This window comes from Vicia villosa, unplaced genomic scaffold (assembly GCF_029867415.1).
Source record: "Vicia villosa cultivar HV-30 ecotype Madison, WI unplaced genomic scaffold, Vvil1.0 ctg.000358F_1_1, whole genome shotgun sequence".
Lineage (NCBI taxonomy): Eukaryota > Viridiplantae > Streptophyta > Magnoliopsida > Fabales > Fabaceae > Vicia > Vicia villosa.
This window is the reverse complement of record NW_026705161.1, coordinates 267673-284694: the sequence shown is the minus strand read 5'-3', so window position 1 is coordinate 284694 and position 17022 is coordinate 267673. Positions and strand designations below refer to the sequence as shown.

At 32.8% G+C, this 17022-nt stretch overlaps 3 protein-coding genes across 3 annotated transcripts; 2 read left to right on the top strand and 1 right to left on the bottom strand.

Moving 5' to 3' along the window:
- The first annotated feature begins 6337 nt into the window (after window positions 1-6337).
- On the top strand, window positions 6338-6889 carry LOC131627308 (uncharacterized). The gene has a single exon (XM_058898146.1). The coding sequence runs from the start codon at window positions 6338-6340 to the stop codon at window positions 6887-6889; it is 552 nt and encodes a 183-aa protein (XP_058754129.1).
- A 418-nt stretch (window positions 6890-7307) lies between these two features.
- Window positions 7308-10786, top strand: LOC131627322 (uncharacterized). Its single transcript, XM_058898159.1, has 5 exons — window positions 7308-7548; window positions 8489-8961; window positions 9359-9442; window positions 9533-9622; window positions 10237-10786. Exons 2-5 carry the CDS (start codon window positions 8557-8559, stop codon window positions 10501-10503), a joined length of 846 nt encoding a protein of 281 aa, XP_058754142.1. The 5' UTR covers window positions 7308-7548; window positions 8489-8556; the 3' UTR covers window positions 10504-10786.
- A 2492-nt stretch (window positions 10787-13278) lies between these two features.
- LOC131627323 (germin-like protein subfamily 2 member 4) lies at window positions 13279-14359 on the bottom strand. The gene is made up of 2 exons (XM_058898160.1): window positions 14153-14359; window positions 13279-14069 (listed from the first exon to the last, which is right to left on the bottom strand). Exons 1-2 carry the CDS (start codon window positions 14262-14264, stop codon window positions 13522-13524), a joined length of 660 nt encoding a protein of 219 aa, XP_058754143.1. The 5' UTR covers window positions 14265-14359; the 3' UTR covers window positions 13279-13521.
- Between the last annotated feature and the right edge of the window lie 2663 nt (window positions 14360-17022).

Sequence of the window (17022 nt, the reverse complement as noted above, 5' to 3'; positions counted from 1 at the left end):
TAGTTTGAAAAATATTTCTCAATATTAATTCAAACCATAATAAAACATGAAAACAAAGATTAACATCTATATTGATTCATAACTAGTTCACAATACAAAGATTAAAAGAAATACACACTACTATGGTGAAATACTTCCGATTTCAACAAAGAAAAGGAGTTTAATTACCCATGATAACTAAATACAAATAGAAGAGTGAAGACGAACGAACATCAAGCGTGATTTCTCAACGATTGACGCGTACCCAGCTCTAAATCTTCAAGATGTACCCTTTCATGTTGTTTACTAAGCATGTCTTTCTTTATATCTCCAAAAATGAATTCTATGTGTTTTGAGTCTCTTGGATGAGTTTTTTGGGGTCCATGGCATAAAATGACAACTAAAATCTATTTATAGAAAAACATAAAATCACAAACCGCGCTAAGCCCCAAAATTTGGCGCTAAGCGCGCTAGTGCATACCAGCAGCATCTCTAAGCGCCCTACATTACGATAAACGCGATCTAGGCTAAGCACAAAATTTTGGGCTTATCCCCAACTGTAACACTTTGGCTTTTTTTTTCAAAAATGCATGTTGAAGTCATTTCTTTGTTTTTTAGAGTCCAAAACTCCTCCATTGCACACAAACCTACAAAATAAAGTGCAGAAGATCAAACTAAATAATATTTACATAAAAGTTGAGGTTTTAACTATTGAAACAAAAGAATCAAGTTAATAACTGCCACAAATACTACTAATAATAACCAACATTTGGCACTTATCACCATGCTATATTGTTTGTCCAATGCTTCCAAATATAACTACTTGGAATTTCGCCAACATTTTTGGTTTATAAAATCTTTAAGATATGTCTATATAATAGTCCTATAAGCTCAAAAAGCTGACAACGACGATTGACAACCTTTGTGTCATGATCGACATAGACAATAAATGTGTCTCGAGAGTTAAGACAGTTGGATACCTCGTGAATTGATTAATCTTTGCAAGCTCATTATGTAACTTTCCAAAAATAGTTATCGTATAAACCATTGTTGCATGCTCCTTAATTTTTTTATTTAATATCAACAAGACGTGATCGATAACTTGATACAAAATTTTGTTTTTTGTTTTTCATCGAGACTATCCATTACCTTTTCAAAATTCACTACAAAATCTTGTGATAGTTGATGATTTAGCTAAAGAATAAAAAATCACTAATGCTCTTGCTCCTTTATACACTGTTCATTTCAACAAAATAAATGTTTATATTATAAATAGGGTATCCATGATTGTCCCATATTGTACAAATCATGAAGTCATTACATGTTTCTAATTTTCTTCAAAATCTTCCATAGATGATAAATCACAAATGCACAATTTCAAATCATGTTTGAAACCTATTTTTTTGGTATATATGTTGAAGTTTTTCAAAAAATCTTTTAAGGATCTACCACAAGCATAACCGGTGACAAATATTTAAAAATACATTAGCTATTGTCATTTTCATTTCCAAAACTTTATATGTTATTATTGACAGAATTAGCAAGGATGACGATTAGGATGATCTTCAACATTTGTCTTGTGAATAAAATTCATTTCGATGTAGTTTACAATCTATTGTACATATGATTATCTATTCTATGATCTTCTGAGTGTGTAATAACATAGTTTTTAATGCACATCATATCCAAGGCCGCCCATTTACCGAAGCAGCAAGCAATATAGCGCTGGGCCTCATAATTTGAGGGGCCTAATTTTATTCTTTTAATTCCTAAGCGGTGCTCTTTTTGTGTGTGTTTTATTAGCATGTGTGTGATTTATTGTGTTGTAATAATGGTGGTATCTGTGTTGCACCCTTTGACAATATTAATTTATTTTACTTATAAAAAAAGTTAAGTTAATTTCATCATATATTATTAGTGAGTTATTAGTACATTTTACTTATAAAAAAAGGAAAATCAATTTCATCCCATATTGTTACTACGTTACTAAATAGATATAATATAATTATAGAATATTGTTACTACAACTCTTATATGAAAAAACATATGAATTCTTTTTTATTATTAATTATCATGTACTAATTTTTCTTTTAATAATTTATTTTAAAAAATTATATATATATATATATATATATATATATATATATATATATATATATATATATTATAATTTTATTTTTGGTGTTTCATTTAGTTAATATATTTTTAATTATTATATTATATATTTTTAATTTAGGCCTATTTTTTAAATTTTGTACAGGGTCTCCGGATTGATGGGCTGGCCCCGATAATATCCATGTAACAATGTAAAATTTTACAAAAACAAAGAAGTGATCTTTTACATCACTTAATAAGGGAAAATTCTAAACAACTCTAAGTTTTTTTTTGGGTAACTATAAATGCAAGTTAGAAATAAGTTTAACCTCCCACAGACTAACTTTCAACCAGTTTTTCAAAATTCCAGGTTCATTTTAGTCAGGGCCGACCCTCGGCCAGGGCAAGCAGGCCCACAGCCCAGAGTCTCAAAATATTAGGGGGCCTCAAATTATAAATGGGCAGCTTTAAAAATATAAAATGGTTAAACATATAAATATTTAAATTGTTCAGAATATTAATGTGGTTAAAGGTAGCCGAGCGGAGAAGAGATCACTTGGATACCCCATAGCTACCATAGCTAATGTGTTCGAATCCTGGCTCCACTTTTGTATCCTGCCAGTCCACTCTACCGTAACCATCATTCAACTGCCACACCTTTTAATTAGCATTCATAATTTTTTTATTATTTCAATTTTATTTATACTACTATATAATTATAGAAATTTTTAAGTATTCTTTTTAAAAATATATATTAGAAAAAACATATATTAATATATATTTTGTACTAAAAATATTTGTACATGTAAGTGACTATTATTTATATATTTATATATTTTTTATTTGTGCAAAACTGACTCATATAATTAAATAATTAATTCAATAGCTCTCATATGATAAAAACTCGATAAATAAATAATGTTTACATAATAAAAAGAAAAATAATTGTATGAGTGGACTCTAGTTTTGATTAATTGTTCAAATTTTTATTATGATCCATTTTATTATTTGCCCAGGACCTCTAAAATGTCAGGACCGGCCCTGATTTTAGTTAAGGGTGAGAATAAGCCACAACGAATAACGATGATATACGACTTAACATACATAAATATTTTTTAAATAAATATAAATAATATTTTATTACTATTATTATTATATTAAATTTTGTATATTTATTTAAACTATAAATTTACGTAATTTTTTAAATTACATTAAATTTTATATATTTAAAATAATTATTAGAAATTAGAATTGAAATATTTTATAATATATAGTTAGGTTTTATAAAACTTCAAGCTAAATACAAAAATAAAGTTTAACTATCTTAAAGAACTTATAAGAATAAATTGAAAACAACTTATAAATAATATCATAATTTATTTTAATATATTCTTGCAAATAAATAGTTTCACAAAAATTTATGTTTATTGGATAAACTTAGATAAAGAAATCCAAACAAACTCATAGTTTCACTTATTTTTTCACTCGTTAATCTATTTAAAATTTAATGATAAGCCAAATTACATATTTAAATATGTTAACGAAATAGACTTTTATAATCAGACTTTTGAAAAATGTCAGACTCATACATAAAATCAGTCATATGACATCCTATAAGTCAGACCCAAACCTTAATTTTTTTTTATCAAACTATATCAACATTTGATGAAGTTTAATTTGACATATTCTTTTTCCTTCAAATCCATCCTAATACTACATGCAGACTAGAGGAAAATATCATATTTGATCATTCTTTGAATAACATGATTTTAATATTTCTTCATATAAGGTAGAGAATTGGGAGACAAATTTGAATAAGTGAAAAGAAAAATTGTCAACAATGATAATGTTTGTTTTCACAACATTGAAAAAATGATGGAGTAAATTTTGATGATACTCCTAATTCTTAATTGCTTTTGTTTTTTATAAATAAACTAATTATTATTATTTTTAATTAAATATTGTTCGGTGAAGTGTTGTACTGAAGAGCTTATTAAATGGCATGATATTGATGAAAGCATCCTGAAGCAAAGGGCTAAGATTAACTGGCTGAAAGCAGGTGATGGAAATAACTCTTATTTTCATGCATCTGTCAAAAATAACCATTCATCTAAAGCTCTCTTAATGCTGGAAAAAGAGAATGGGCAGATGCTTATCACTCAGGCTGACATAGAAGAAGAAATTTTGGAGTTCTATGATAAGCTCATGGTAACTGTGGAGCATACCTTGGACTGTGTTGATCTAGGTGTGTTGAGAAGGGGAGCTCAGTTGCAAAGGGAGCAAAGACTTTTCCTTGAAAGACACATCACTGAGGAAGTAATATACAATGCTTTGAAAGGTATTGATGATAACTCTGCTCCAGGTCTTGATGGCTACACTGCTAGGTTCTTTAAAGCTAGCTGGAATACCATTAAAGGTGATGTGATAACATCTGTTCATGAGTACTTTGATAAAGGTAAGTTGTACAAAGCCTTCAACTGCACAGTGGTTTCCCTTATTCCCAAAAGCACAACTGCCAAAAACATTAAAGACTTCAGGCCTATTTCAGTGTGTACCACAGTATACAAAATTATTTCTAGGGTATTGACTGCTAGGCTCAGCCATGTGATTGGGAGAATTGTTAGTAACAATCAAGTTGCTTTCATACATGGGCAACAGATACACAGTCATATCCTTTTGGCTTATGAGCTTCTAAAAGGCTATAATCAGAAAAATGGTCCTCCTAGATGTATGTTTCAGATTGATTTGCAAAGGCTCTGTTTGGTAAGCCATGTTTTCGAGCTTATAGCTTATGTCTTATGTCTTATAAGCTCATATGATAATTTAGACCTGTTTGATAACGGTCTTTTCATCACGAGCTTATAGCTTATTTTACTAGCTTATAGCTTATTTTCCAGACGCTATTTCAAATAGCGTTTTAGCTTATGTCTTATAGCTTATCATTTTTTCTTCCTTTTTTATCCTTATTATTTTAATTAAAATCCATTTTTAACCCTTATAATTTACTTTAATTTAAAATAAAATAAATATATATTAAATATCTTTTATGTCATTTTACATTTATAAGTTAATTGAACCGCTAATTTTACCAAACACTTCAATTAGCTTATAAGTTATCAGTCTCAACCATCCGCTATAAGCTATAAGTCATCAGTCATCAGCCATCAGTCATAAGCTATAAGCTATCAGCTAGCTTATCAGTCAACTGCTATTTTTACCAAACAGACCCTATGATATGATTAACTGACAGGCTATAGGAACTATTATGCAGGAGTTTAACATTCCTCTTTTGTTTATCAGTTGGATTATGAATAGTCTAACCAATGTCTCCTACAATTTTAGTATTAATGGTGCTCTATCCAAGCTTCTCATTGCCAAGAGAGGGATTAGATAAGGGGATCCCATCTCCCCTTACCTCTTTGCCATCCTTATGGAATACTTGCATAGATGTCTTCACCAAATGCAATTGGATCCCAACTTCAACCATCATTCAAAATGTGAAAAGCTGCAACTAACTAATCTTATGTTTGTAGATGATGTTTTATTGCTATCTAGAGGAGATAACATATATGTGGATCTGTTATATTCAGCTTTCTATAAATTTCTTAACTCCACAGGTATGCAAGTTAACAAGAGTAAAAGTAAAGTGTACTTTGGTGTTGTCTCCAATGAGTTAAAAGGTGATATGCTAAGGCTTACTAGGTTCAAGGAGGGGATGCTCCCTTTTAGATACCTTGGTGTTCCCATTACTTGCAAGAAATTAGCAATCCATCATTATCTGGGCCTGGTGGAGAAAATTCTGCAAAGAATTCGTCATTGGACTTCTAAACTTTTGAATTATGCTGGAAGATTACAGCTAATCAAAAGTATCTCCTTTGTAATTGCTAACTACTGGATGATGTGTTTTCCAATTCCAAAATCTGTTCTTTACAAGATTGATGCTGCGTGTAGATCTTATCTCTGGACTAGTAAGGACATGATTAGCCGTAAGAGCCTTGTGGCTTGGTCCACTGTTTGTAAACCTGTTAAGCTTGGGGGTTTGGGAATCATTGACATTAGTGTGTGGAATAAGTGCACAATGCTTAAGTTGCTTTGGAACATTTGCAATAAATCTGACTGTCTGTGGGTGAAATGGACTCACTCATGCTATTTGAAAAGGCAATCTGTTTTTGAAGTGCAGCCAAATAATAACAAATCTTGGATCATGAGGAAAATTCTGGATGTGAGGGAATATGCTCAAATGTATTACAGCCTGTGATGTGAAATGGGGGTCAAAAAGAGATTCAAGTTTGGAGCTTTTTACCAACAATTCACTACCAGCTTGAGCAATCCTTGGAGTAATCTTTGTAAGTATAGCCCTGCTAGGCCTTGTGCAAACTTTATTTTTTGGCTCCTTTGTCACAAGAAGTTGGCCACGAAGAGTAGACTGTACATATTTGGCTTCATCACTGACATTAAGTGTAATTTTTGTGATGAAGAGAAAACATACAATCATCTGTTCTTTGACTGTATTGGTACTAGGAGAATTTGGCTGGTTGTTTTAGAATGGCTTCAGATTTCTCATAGGCCCAATCATTGGGATGAAGAGCTTCCCTGGATCATTAAGATGGGCAAGGGTAAAGGTTGGAGAGCTAAGTTTTTCAAATTAGCCATTATGGAGACTGTTTATGGTACTTGGAATCATAGGAATCGTATTGCATTTGGGAAGGCTAGTGATCACACTCAAGTTATTGATGGGATAATTGAAAAAATAACATATAGGGGTTGGTTTTGTAAAGATTTAAAAAATCACATAGCATCTCTTATGGTCAATTAGTTGTTTGAATTTTTGTAGGGATTGGTTTCCTTGGTTAGCTGGATCTCTTTGATCGCTTTTGTACTTCATTGTGTTTTTTTGGAATAATAAAGTTCTTTCTTCCAAAAAAAAAATTAAAAATTGTTCGGTTAAATTTAGTTAAAGAATTTTTCGGCTAAATTTTTATTACAATTAATTAATTGAAAAAATATGACTTAACTTATAAATTACTTACCATCTACTTTTATATCTCACACTAACAAAAACTAACTATTTTAAAGCATTTTTATGTGATGAAAAATCAAATTTAAATATCTTAAAATTATAAATTAAATATTATTTTTAATATATAGAGTTAAGGCTGTTAATAATTTTTTTTACATAATGTTTAGCCTCATAAAAAATTGGTATGACATTTGTGCGTAAAAATATTTTTTCATTATTACCTTCTCTCACTCACTCTGATCTCTTTTTCATTTCTCACTCCAAAGTCCCGCTCCCTCATTTTCATCCCTATCACTGTCGCCACCGGTAGCCTCCCAGGCGACCGCGGAACATTCTTCTCCCCACCACCTTGCCGCCCAAAACACTGCCCCACCGTGCCGTCCAACAATCTCCTCCACCACAACAATCTTCCACCCTCGCTGCGCCGCAACCAACATCCTCTACTCAATTTACTGGTTAGTACACTATTGTTAGGGTTTTAGTCAAAAGGAATTTTGGGGTTTTAAATTAGGGTTTTCTGTCAAAAGGAATTTTGGGAGTTATTTTCTTATTTGGATCCAGATAATCAATTCATGTGCTGCTTGCAAGAGTATATTACACTTATTAAGGGTTTTATTGGTTTCAATAAGTTGTTGTTGATGTTACTGAGATACCTTAAGAAAATGTGGTGAAGGAGTAACTATATTATATGCTGTCAAAGAGTTGTGTATGTTATCACCATGTGAATTTAGAGAACTGCATTTTTAAGGGTTTTATTTGGCACTTCGATGTATGAAATTGCATTTCTTTGTAATGTGGATCAGAACTACGTGCTTATGGTTATGAACCTCTTTATTTTTGAGATTGTGTTTCTGTGGCAGATATTATATCATACTGAACAATGCCTTTCTTTGATGATTACCTGATCTCTAGTTTATAACTTTGGAGCTGGTTTTTCATGTTAGGATTGTTGGTTGCACATTTTGGCATTTGAGTTTTGTATACAACACTCACATCGTTTTATTGATTGGAAACTTGGATTTGAATAACACATGTGTTTGGTTCTCCGGTGTCGAAAATTGATTTTAGTTAAAATTGAGTTGAATGTTAAGTGATTTATGTTTGGATACATTCATATAAAAGTGAATTGAACAATAAATTTGATTATAAAAGTCAATTTTAGAATCAAAAGCTACAATTTCTTGCTTCAAATAGTATCAATTCTAGAGGCAAATTCAATTCTACTTTTAGAGGAACCAGACAAGTCAAAAATCAATTCCACACCTTTAGAGTCACTTTTGGCTCCTTCAAAAGTGGAACGAAACATTGGAGTTTTAATAAACTAATGTATGGTTCATATTATATGATTTTTGTAAACCTTTTTGTTTATTGTTTTCTATTTTTGTTGGTTTTAAGGTTTGAAGCTGTTACTGTCTTGAAGCAACACTTCTTCTTTGTTAGTAAAAGATTAGAATAGAAGAAAAATGCTAAGGAGAAGGCTTTCTGTTCTCTCGACTTCAATCATCCGAAGTTCGATTCACAACAAATCTGCTCTCGGATGTCCGTCCGTCCAATTTAATCCCTTGCAGCTCCCTCCTTACTCTTCCAACGTTGGTGCTACATTTAATCCCAATGCACGCACAAATTTTCATGGTCTTAGAGCTTATAGTCTTCTGTGCTTGAATGATCTAAGAGGTAACGTTCCCCGAAAACAGAAGACAAGGAAAGGTCGTGGTATTGGGTCTGGAAAGGGCAAGACTGCTGGGAGGGGTCACAAGGGCCAGAGAGCCAGAAAAGGTTCAAAATTGGGTTTTGAAGGAGGCCAAACCCCTCTTCGTCGTAGGATGCCTAAACGTGGCTTCAAGAACCCATTTAGCCTCACTTTTCAGGTATATCTTTTCTTGATTATATATCTTTTTTTTTTGTTTAATGCTTTTTCTTTGTTTTTAACCCAAACTTTGACGTTTGCTGCATCGGGAAAAATGAAAATATGCCTTAGTATCTATTATTAGAGTTCATCACTTATAATTGTGGAATTCCGAATTCCTATACTTTTTAACATTGTAATACTGAGATTTATGGATGGTTACTTGTGAGTAACAATGCAATTCTCCATCTGAGCCTTTTTCAGAGTTTCTTTTGCATATTTATTAAAACCAATAAAGTCTATTTGCCTGTTCTCCATCTGGACTTTCTCTGTTTGGCTGTGTATCCTCCCCCTTTATTCCTCAATCTATTAGTCAATTATATTGCTATACTCAATCTTTTTTTTATCTTCTTTTGCAGCCAATAGGTTTGGGAAAAATTGCAACATTTATCAATGCAGGGAAAATAGATTCTTCTGAGCTGATTACAATGAAAACACTTAAGGTTTTTGTGACCACTTCCTCACTTAAAATAGATTTGTTTGTTTCATGTGCTCCCTCTCATTCTTTTGGTCATTATTATTACCATACATAGGATGCTGGGGTACTTGGGAAGCAAATTAAAGATGGAGTAAGATTGATGGGGCGTGGTTCTGAGAAGATCCAATGGCCAATTCATCTAGAGGTATAGATTAAGCTGAAGGCTAATAAGTGTTTTTGAGCACCACAATAATGCTTTTTGATTCTTAAGTCTAAACTTCATTAATACTTTTTAAAAATTTTTTTGAACATTTTTCTGTTTAATATCATGAATTTAGCCACTGTCCATAAGCATCATAACTAGTCACTTTTCTCACCTTTGTTAAATAATTTATTTATGATTATTTAGATGATGGCTTGAGAGCCTGCACTCTCCTTTCTCTATTGGCAAGCATAAACCATTAAAAATGGGGACATCGATATTTTAACCTTGGCAACATAAATATTCTATAGTGTCTAAGGATAAAGAAAAAACTTATTAGCTTGAGATTTTCTGGAATTTGGATGTTTGTTAAGAAGAGTTGGTATAGCTCATTTATCTTCAAAGTTTATACGCTAATTTTCTCTTAGGTATTTTCCATTTTATACTTTGAAATAAACAATTAACTCGCATATTATGATTACATGTTACACATTTGTTTATCAATGGGATAAATAAATGCATAATTGGTGTTTTTTTAAAATTCTAAAAGTGTAGATTTTATATACTAAAACTTTTTAAGCATAAAATGGATTTTTTTTAACATTTTGGGTTTATAGGTAACAAGGGTTACTGTTAGGGCCAAGGAAGCAGTTGAAGCAGCTGGTGGGTCTGTCAGAAAGGTGTATTACAATAAGTTAGGTTTCCGGGCACTGTTGAAGCCCGAGTGGTTTGAGAAGAAGGGAAGATTGTTGCCTAAAGCAGCTAGACCTCCTCCAAAACAAAAGGATAAAGTTGATAGCATTGGACGACTACCTGCCCCGAAGAAGCCAATTCCATTTTTAGTTGAAGGAAGCAAGGATCTTCCAGTAGAGCAGCTAAGTTAAATAACTAACATGTTTACGTACCCGTTTTATGGAATTTGTAATTCTTTTTTTCGTCAGCGGTTTGCTCAAAAGGGATTTTGTGCAATCTCTCACGATGTCCCGGTAGTTCATTTCTAATAGTTAAATTGATTTCATTTGGGACAAATGAAATGAGGAAATCTTGTTTTTATATAATCTTTTTAAGTCACTCAGCTGAGCAGAACTAATTTTTGAGTGTGCTGAGATGAGAGTATGGTGTTGGTCTCTTCAATAATGGAAAATTGCTAGAACTATTTCCCTTTTACCATTTCTGTTGTGTTTCCATTTAAGCATTCATGCTTGTTTTCAAAGCTCTGGGTTTATTCTTGATTTATGCTTCGTCGTCGTCCTTTCCCATAATGAAAAATGATCTCCATTTCTTTGACCTTCATGCATTTCTGTGCTTGAAGACTAACCATGTTTGTTTTAGTAAAGGAAATAATGAGGAGCTGAATTTAATATATATATTTACCAAAGTTTATTAAGTAGGACTGTGTTTTGTCTACCCTTTATTGAGTTCGAATTTGAGGTGATGTGTCTGTTAGATCTCGCCCCTTCTTAAAGTGGCATGCATTCCCGGTAAGTCTCACTTTTTCTATAACAAATTTAGCAAGCCCAAATTTCTTTTCTATTGGAATCTAAATTCATTAGGGATGAAAGTTGCACCCGAGTGAAAATTACCTTTTGTTTCTGTTACTTTAGTGAGCACCTAGATTCCATTTGTTATATGAAATCTAGTGAGATGATAAAGTTTGAGTACGACATTTTGAATTGGAAGAAGCATTTTTTAAAGTATCTTAGATTCACCTTTGTACTATTTTTGTGACTTAGGTCACATATTAACCGAATTCATTTTCCTTTGTAGAAAGAATGACACTTAAGATGAATAAGAAAAAGTTGGTTGAGTTAGTTAAAGTCAAATCCAAAAGGAAAGTCCTCGATAACATCAGGGATGGGTGAAGGAAAATCATGTAGTGCCTTCTGTCCTTTTGGAGAGATAAGGAATTGGCTATTCTTACCCAATTTAAGATGTGACGCCTTTTATAGGTCAGGGGCATCCACAACCATTCCTACTATTTTTGCTACTGCACACATTAATCCTCTTCACCACTCTTTCATGTCTACTAACCGTACCATGTCTTCCCAACAACTACATGAGTCAATCTAAGTCGACGTGGAATAGAAGAAATATGACATGAATTCTAAAAATGAGAAATTAAAAAGGGGTAAGTCAATTGTTGACCAGAATAATACAAGCCTTAATAAGTTGAAAGGGTGTAGAAAAATGTTGAAGCCTTAATGAGATTGATTGTAGAATCTGACATTTATAACATCTCTGCACATTTTCCTTTTCCTTGTAGTTTGATTGTATAGGTGGCCATTACTATTTGGATCGAAGTATTTTTTAGGCTAATGTCCTAGCTCGACAATAGTTTTCACAAACGCCTTCAATAAACGCTGAGAAAGTCCTATAATGTATAACTATCGTTTAGGAGAAACATTTAACATTCCAATCCTGCTGCCTTTATTGTGACTGTATCCATCAAATAAAGTTTACAAGGTTTTAGATCCACATAGGTTTTTTCAATGATCATATCATCATCCACTAAGTAATTGGCTAATAATTCAGTTATTACTTGGTCCTTCATTTCTTTCAACGGATTGTATGTCAGAAAAAATTTAGTTAAGGTAAAAGTTTATTTTCCTACTCTACTATATAAAATAGGCTTCAACAATTTGTTTTATTAGGTCAAAATTAGTTGTTACAACTACTCAGAAGGCTTAATGTAATACCTTAACTTAGTACAAAAATATTCAAGGCTAAGCGTAGCTTTACTAAAGAAACTTACCTAGTTTATACACATGCTAGGGTTTTACTCAAGTAATATATTCTTCTTTCATTTCCATTTACATCTTATTGTGCTAATAAACTTTCAATTGTGTCATTTGAGATGGACACATAACTTCAATGAGTTTCCTTTGATTTGAGGCATCATCATTGGGAGATTAATCAAAAATATGTTTTGACTTCTTAGAAAGAATGCCTTATAGGCTCTAAACTCCATTGGAAGCTATGGCGTACGGACACTTCAAAAACGATTCCGACACTAACACGACGATACTGATAATAACTTTAAAAAATTAATTAATTAAACGTAAACACAATTGTCGGTACAGGCTTCTGACATGGACACTGACACATCTTTTTTCAGAGGTATCGGTACTACATAGATTGGAAGCTTTTCTTTTTCTTCAATAACAACAAACAAATGAATACCTTGGTTCTCTGAGAAAGGTTTGATTTAAACCTTCACAAGTAATTGACTTTACCTAGGAGTGATGGTTATATATTTTGGCCAAAAATACCTTAACTACCTATAATTTTTTGCGGCATTTAGCCTTTCAACTATATATCCAATACTTTGAGTATGTCTTCTTCTATTTCTATATTCTTTCATTTTTGAAAGGATCTCTTCGTGATTTCATCAACCTCTCTTATGATGTCGCACAACCAATAAAACCTAAACTAAGTAATTTTTGTCATTAGTTTAATGTTTCATAAAATTTTGATTTTATCCTATACAATACCCTTTTTTTTTTTAAAAAATTCTAGATGACCTTGAATAAAATTTATTTTCTAGTAACTAGTTTGAAGGCTTCAACTTTAGATGTATGCATCTTACCAAACTGATTTAACAACTAAACATTATGAAAGAGAATGTGAGGTGATAAAGGTGCACTGTCTATTTCAGTGCATAGAAAAGAAATGAAACCATGTACCATAATCCCTCATAAAATGTGACACATTCATAGAATTTGCATTATTATCAACACTTACTTACTATACAAAATCTTCAATACAATTATTTTATACTCAATTCCATATTAAGTAGCAAAATGCAACACCATATAAATGGTAGTACAAATACAATAATAATCAAAACTCAACAATTATTATTCCAAAAATAATATGAATTCCTCTCTTGAATATTATACTTATTAAGTCTTCTTAGGAGCAAGTTTGGTCTTAATTTCATCAACCTGTTTAGTATCAATCTGAAAGGCCTGAGCAAGAACATCACCAGGAACAGTTGGTGTTGATCCAAACAGAGCTGAGGCAATTGACAAAGTACCAGGAAGTTGACTGTTAAAAGCAGAAATCACAGAAGCCGCTTTATCTCCATTGTTCTTCTGATAATGCACCAAACCTTTTGGGAAAACAAAGACTTCACCCTTTTTGATGGACTTAGAAATGAGTTTGTCTGATGTAGTGATAAAACCAACATCTAATTCACCTTCTAACACAAAAACAATCTCGGTGGCACGAGGGTGCGTGTGCGGTGGGTTAAGTCCTTTAGGTTTGTAGTCTATTCTTGATAAAGACACTCCTAATGTGTTAAGCCCTGGAATTTTGTCAACATTGGCTGGAGTAACCAAAGATCCCACTGTGTTGTTGATAGCTTTAGGATTCGCTAAACCGTCAAAAAAGAAATCAGCGGCTGTTACATTTGATTCTTCTTTGCATGCAAATCCATTCACCTTAACACCTGTACATAACAAAAACAATATACTGTTATGAAAGTTTCTTTAGGCCTCTAAAACAATATCATAAGTGTTCAATATACATTACCTGAAGAGGGAAGAGCTACACAAAGGTCTTGAAGTGTGTCAGGATCAGAAGCCAAGGTAAATGAAGTGGCACAGCATAAAATCACCAAAATTGACCAATTTGTTGATGACATTGCTATTCAGTAATAAATAGAAACGGAAGAGTGTTGATTATATGATATGGCTAGAGAGAAGAGGGGAAAGTTTTGAGTTGAATGGTGAGAAATGTGGCAATAAGGTTGTCTTTATATATGGCATAAGACAGTGGTTGTTATTGGCAGAGTAGATGAATGAACCAAATGTGATGGTAAAATCCTTCAACTTAAATTCAAAGCAATTAAGTGAAAAAGTCTTTACTAGGAAGATAGTAACTAGTGAATCAATAATATATAGATAATTTGTTTGTTGGTTGCTGGGAAAATGTGAACATTGACGGTTCATTGAAAAGAGGTTTGGTGAGAAATGTAATGTGAAGTGATAATTAAGCAGATCTAAATTAGACCAATCATGCAAAGTAGTAATCAACTTTAGAACTTACCAATCATGCAAATTAGACCATATTGATTGTAAAAAAAGAGTCTGTAGTAAGAGAATGGACATAAAGGTTAGCACCAAATACCAAATCCGAGCAACCTTTGACAAGGAATGGATGCAGCACCCACTGCTTCTCGATAGATTTTGAGCGCAGCTACGAGTTCTATTTATTTATTGACCAAATATCGTACACAAGTTAAACAACTTTAACAAGTTTGTTTTTTATTTTTTATTTTAGTTTTAATAATCACTGTTATTGTTATATAGATAAAAAATAATATTTATAAAAGTGGGAGTTAGGCATGATTCATTGTTACCTTGGGTTTTTGACACAAATGTAGAATAAGGCATAAGGGTCAAAATCCTAAAAGTTTGAGTTTGAATGCTTATGTGTTGTTCGAAAAGGAGCGCCCATGACTGTAGTCCGATTATTTTCACTAGGGAAACCAGGGGGGTATACAGTTCTAAGGACTTAGTATAATTTTTTAGTTTCTTTGTTACCTGAAGCATAGTCGAGGCAAGTTAAGATGGATAAGGGCAGATAGTTATCCACGGGCACGTGGAAGCTTGCATGACGAAATCTGCAGGGGCTGGAGACGTGGCAGATTTTGCTTAGTCAACCGTTGTAGACGTTTATTTTAGGATTTCTATATAAACAACATTTATTTACATTTTTTGGGGTCCGCATTTGTTACATTGCTATAGAAACTCAAAGTATCCATGTCAAAGTGAGAAAAAAGTGATTTTTGGAGAATGTATGTATGCGTTCCATTTATGAATTTCAAACAATTTACTTTCATTTTATATAAAACTTTCCCTTCAAGTCTTTTTCCTTTCAACTGTTTTACTTCTTTACTTTACATTTTTCTTTTAATTTCTTTGTTTAGTTCAAAAATTACAACAGTCAAATCTCTTGATAGTCTAACATTCACATTACTAGAAATTAACACCAAAATTTGTTAAGACTTCAGTACATCCTAGGATTTCCTAATTGATCCTGCAAGTAACCTTTAATAAGAAACTAGAGGATGTTTACCAAAATTCAAGGTAAATAAATTGGCATGTCCAGTGGCACCTTTGTGCTAGTATTTTTGCAGTTTATAAGTGTTTGAGTTTGAAATTGTTCTCTTCGAAATTTAGTATTTGGTTTGTAAATTTAAGGAGTGGTAAAGGTCTTCCAGAAATGACATGTCCACCCACCAATGATTCAGAGAATAATCCTCAAAGTAGTATAACCACCAGTTGCATCAGCAATCGGAGAAGCGCCTATTTTAACCCTCATCGGGGCATCTGTGTTGTTAGCATCACAGAAGCCCACAACACCGATTCCACCAGAACAAAATGTTAATCCTTCACAGATATTAAGTTCCCCAAGACCAATTTTTGGTGAACCAAGGATATCATTTTGTTCCGGCTTTGCAATGCCAAAAGATAATAGAACGTACATATATGGTATGCCTTTATCAGTTATGGCAGGCCTTCAAAGCAATGCGTCGAACTATACAGACAACGCGGTGTCGATTAAGCCATATTTTTCCCTTCATGCTTTCGCGTCGACCATGAATAATTTGGGTCGAACGATGCCGCCATTTGGAGGGACATGTTACATCCCCCAAACGACACCATCATTGGATACGACGTCTATGATGTCTATCAGGCATCAGATGGATGAAAGCAACTACGAAATGGTGAATGCTTTGACGCAAAAAATTGGAACGATTTTCAATCCCTTATTAATAACACTAACTAGAGTTATGAAATGCTTGCAAACCAGATGCCTCGAATAGCCGATTCTTCAGCACCCTATAATCTCAAGCGAGGTCAACTCCTCAAATTTCAAATGCCAGGCCTGTTAAAATCGTTGATAACGAGGCAATTCCTGGTAATCAGAGGCAAATACCAAATAGGAATGACGAAGAATATATAGGTCAAAATAACTCAAGAGTGACAATAGTAAATAGAAATTAAGACACCGATCAAGTTCTTAGGATTGCCTAACAAAATAATTATGGGGGCCATAACAACATAACATATGTGATCGAACAAATATTAGTCCGAAATGACCTGAACATAGGTCTTCATAGACCTAATTTCATATCTTCTTTGTCGGAATATGTTCGGCAGACCGAATTACCCAGGGGTTGGAAAGTTCCAAAATTACCAAGTTCGTTGGGGACATAAATGAATGTACAGTCGAACACCTGGCTAGGTACTAGACTGAGGCTAGCGACATAGCCAATAACGAGAATTTAAAGACGGAATATTTTCCAAATTCTCTAACAAAGAATGCTTTCACTTGGTTTACCATACTCCGTCCACACTTGGATTCAGTTGGAGAGACAGTTTCATGAATAGTTT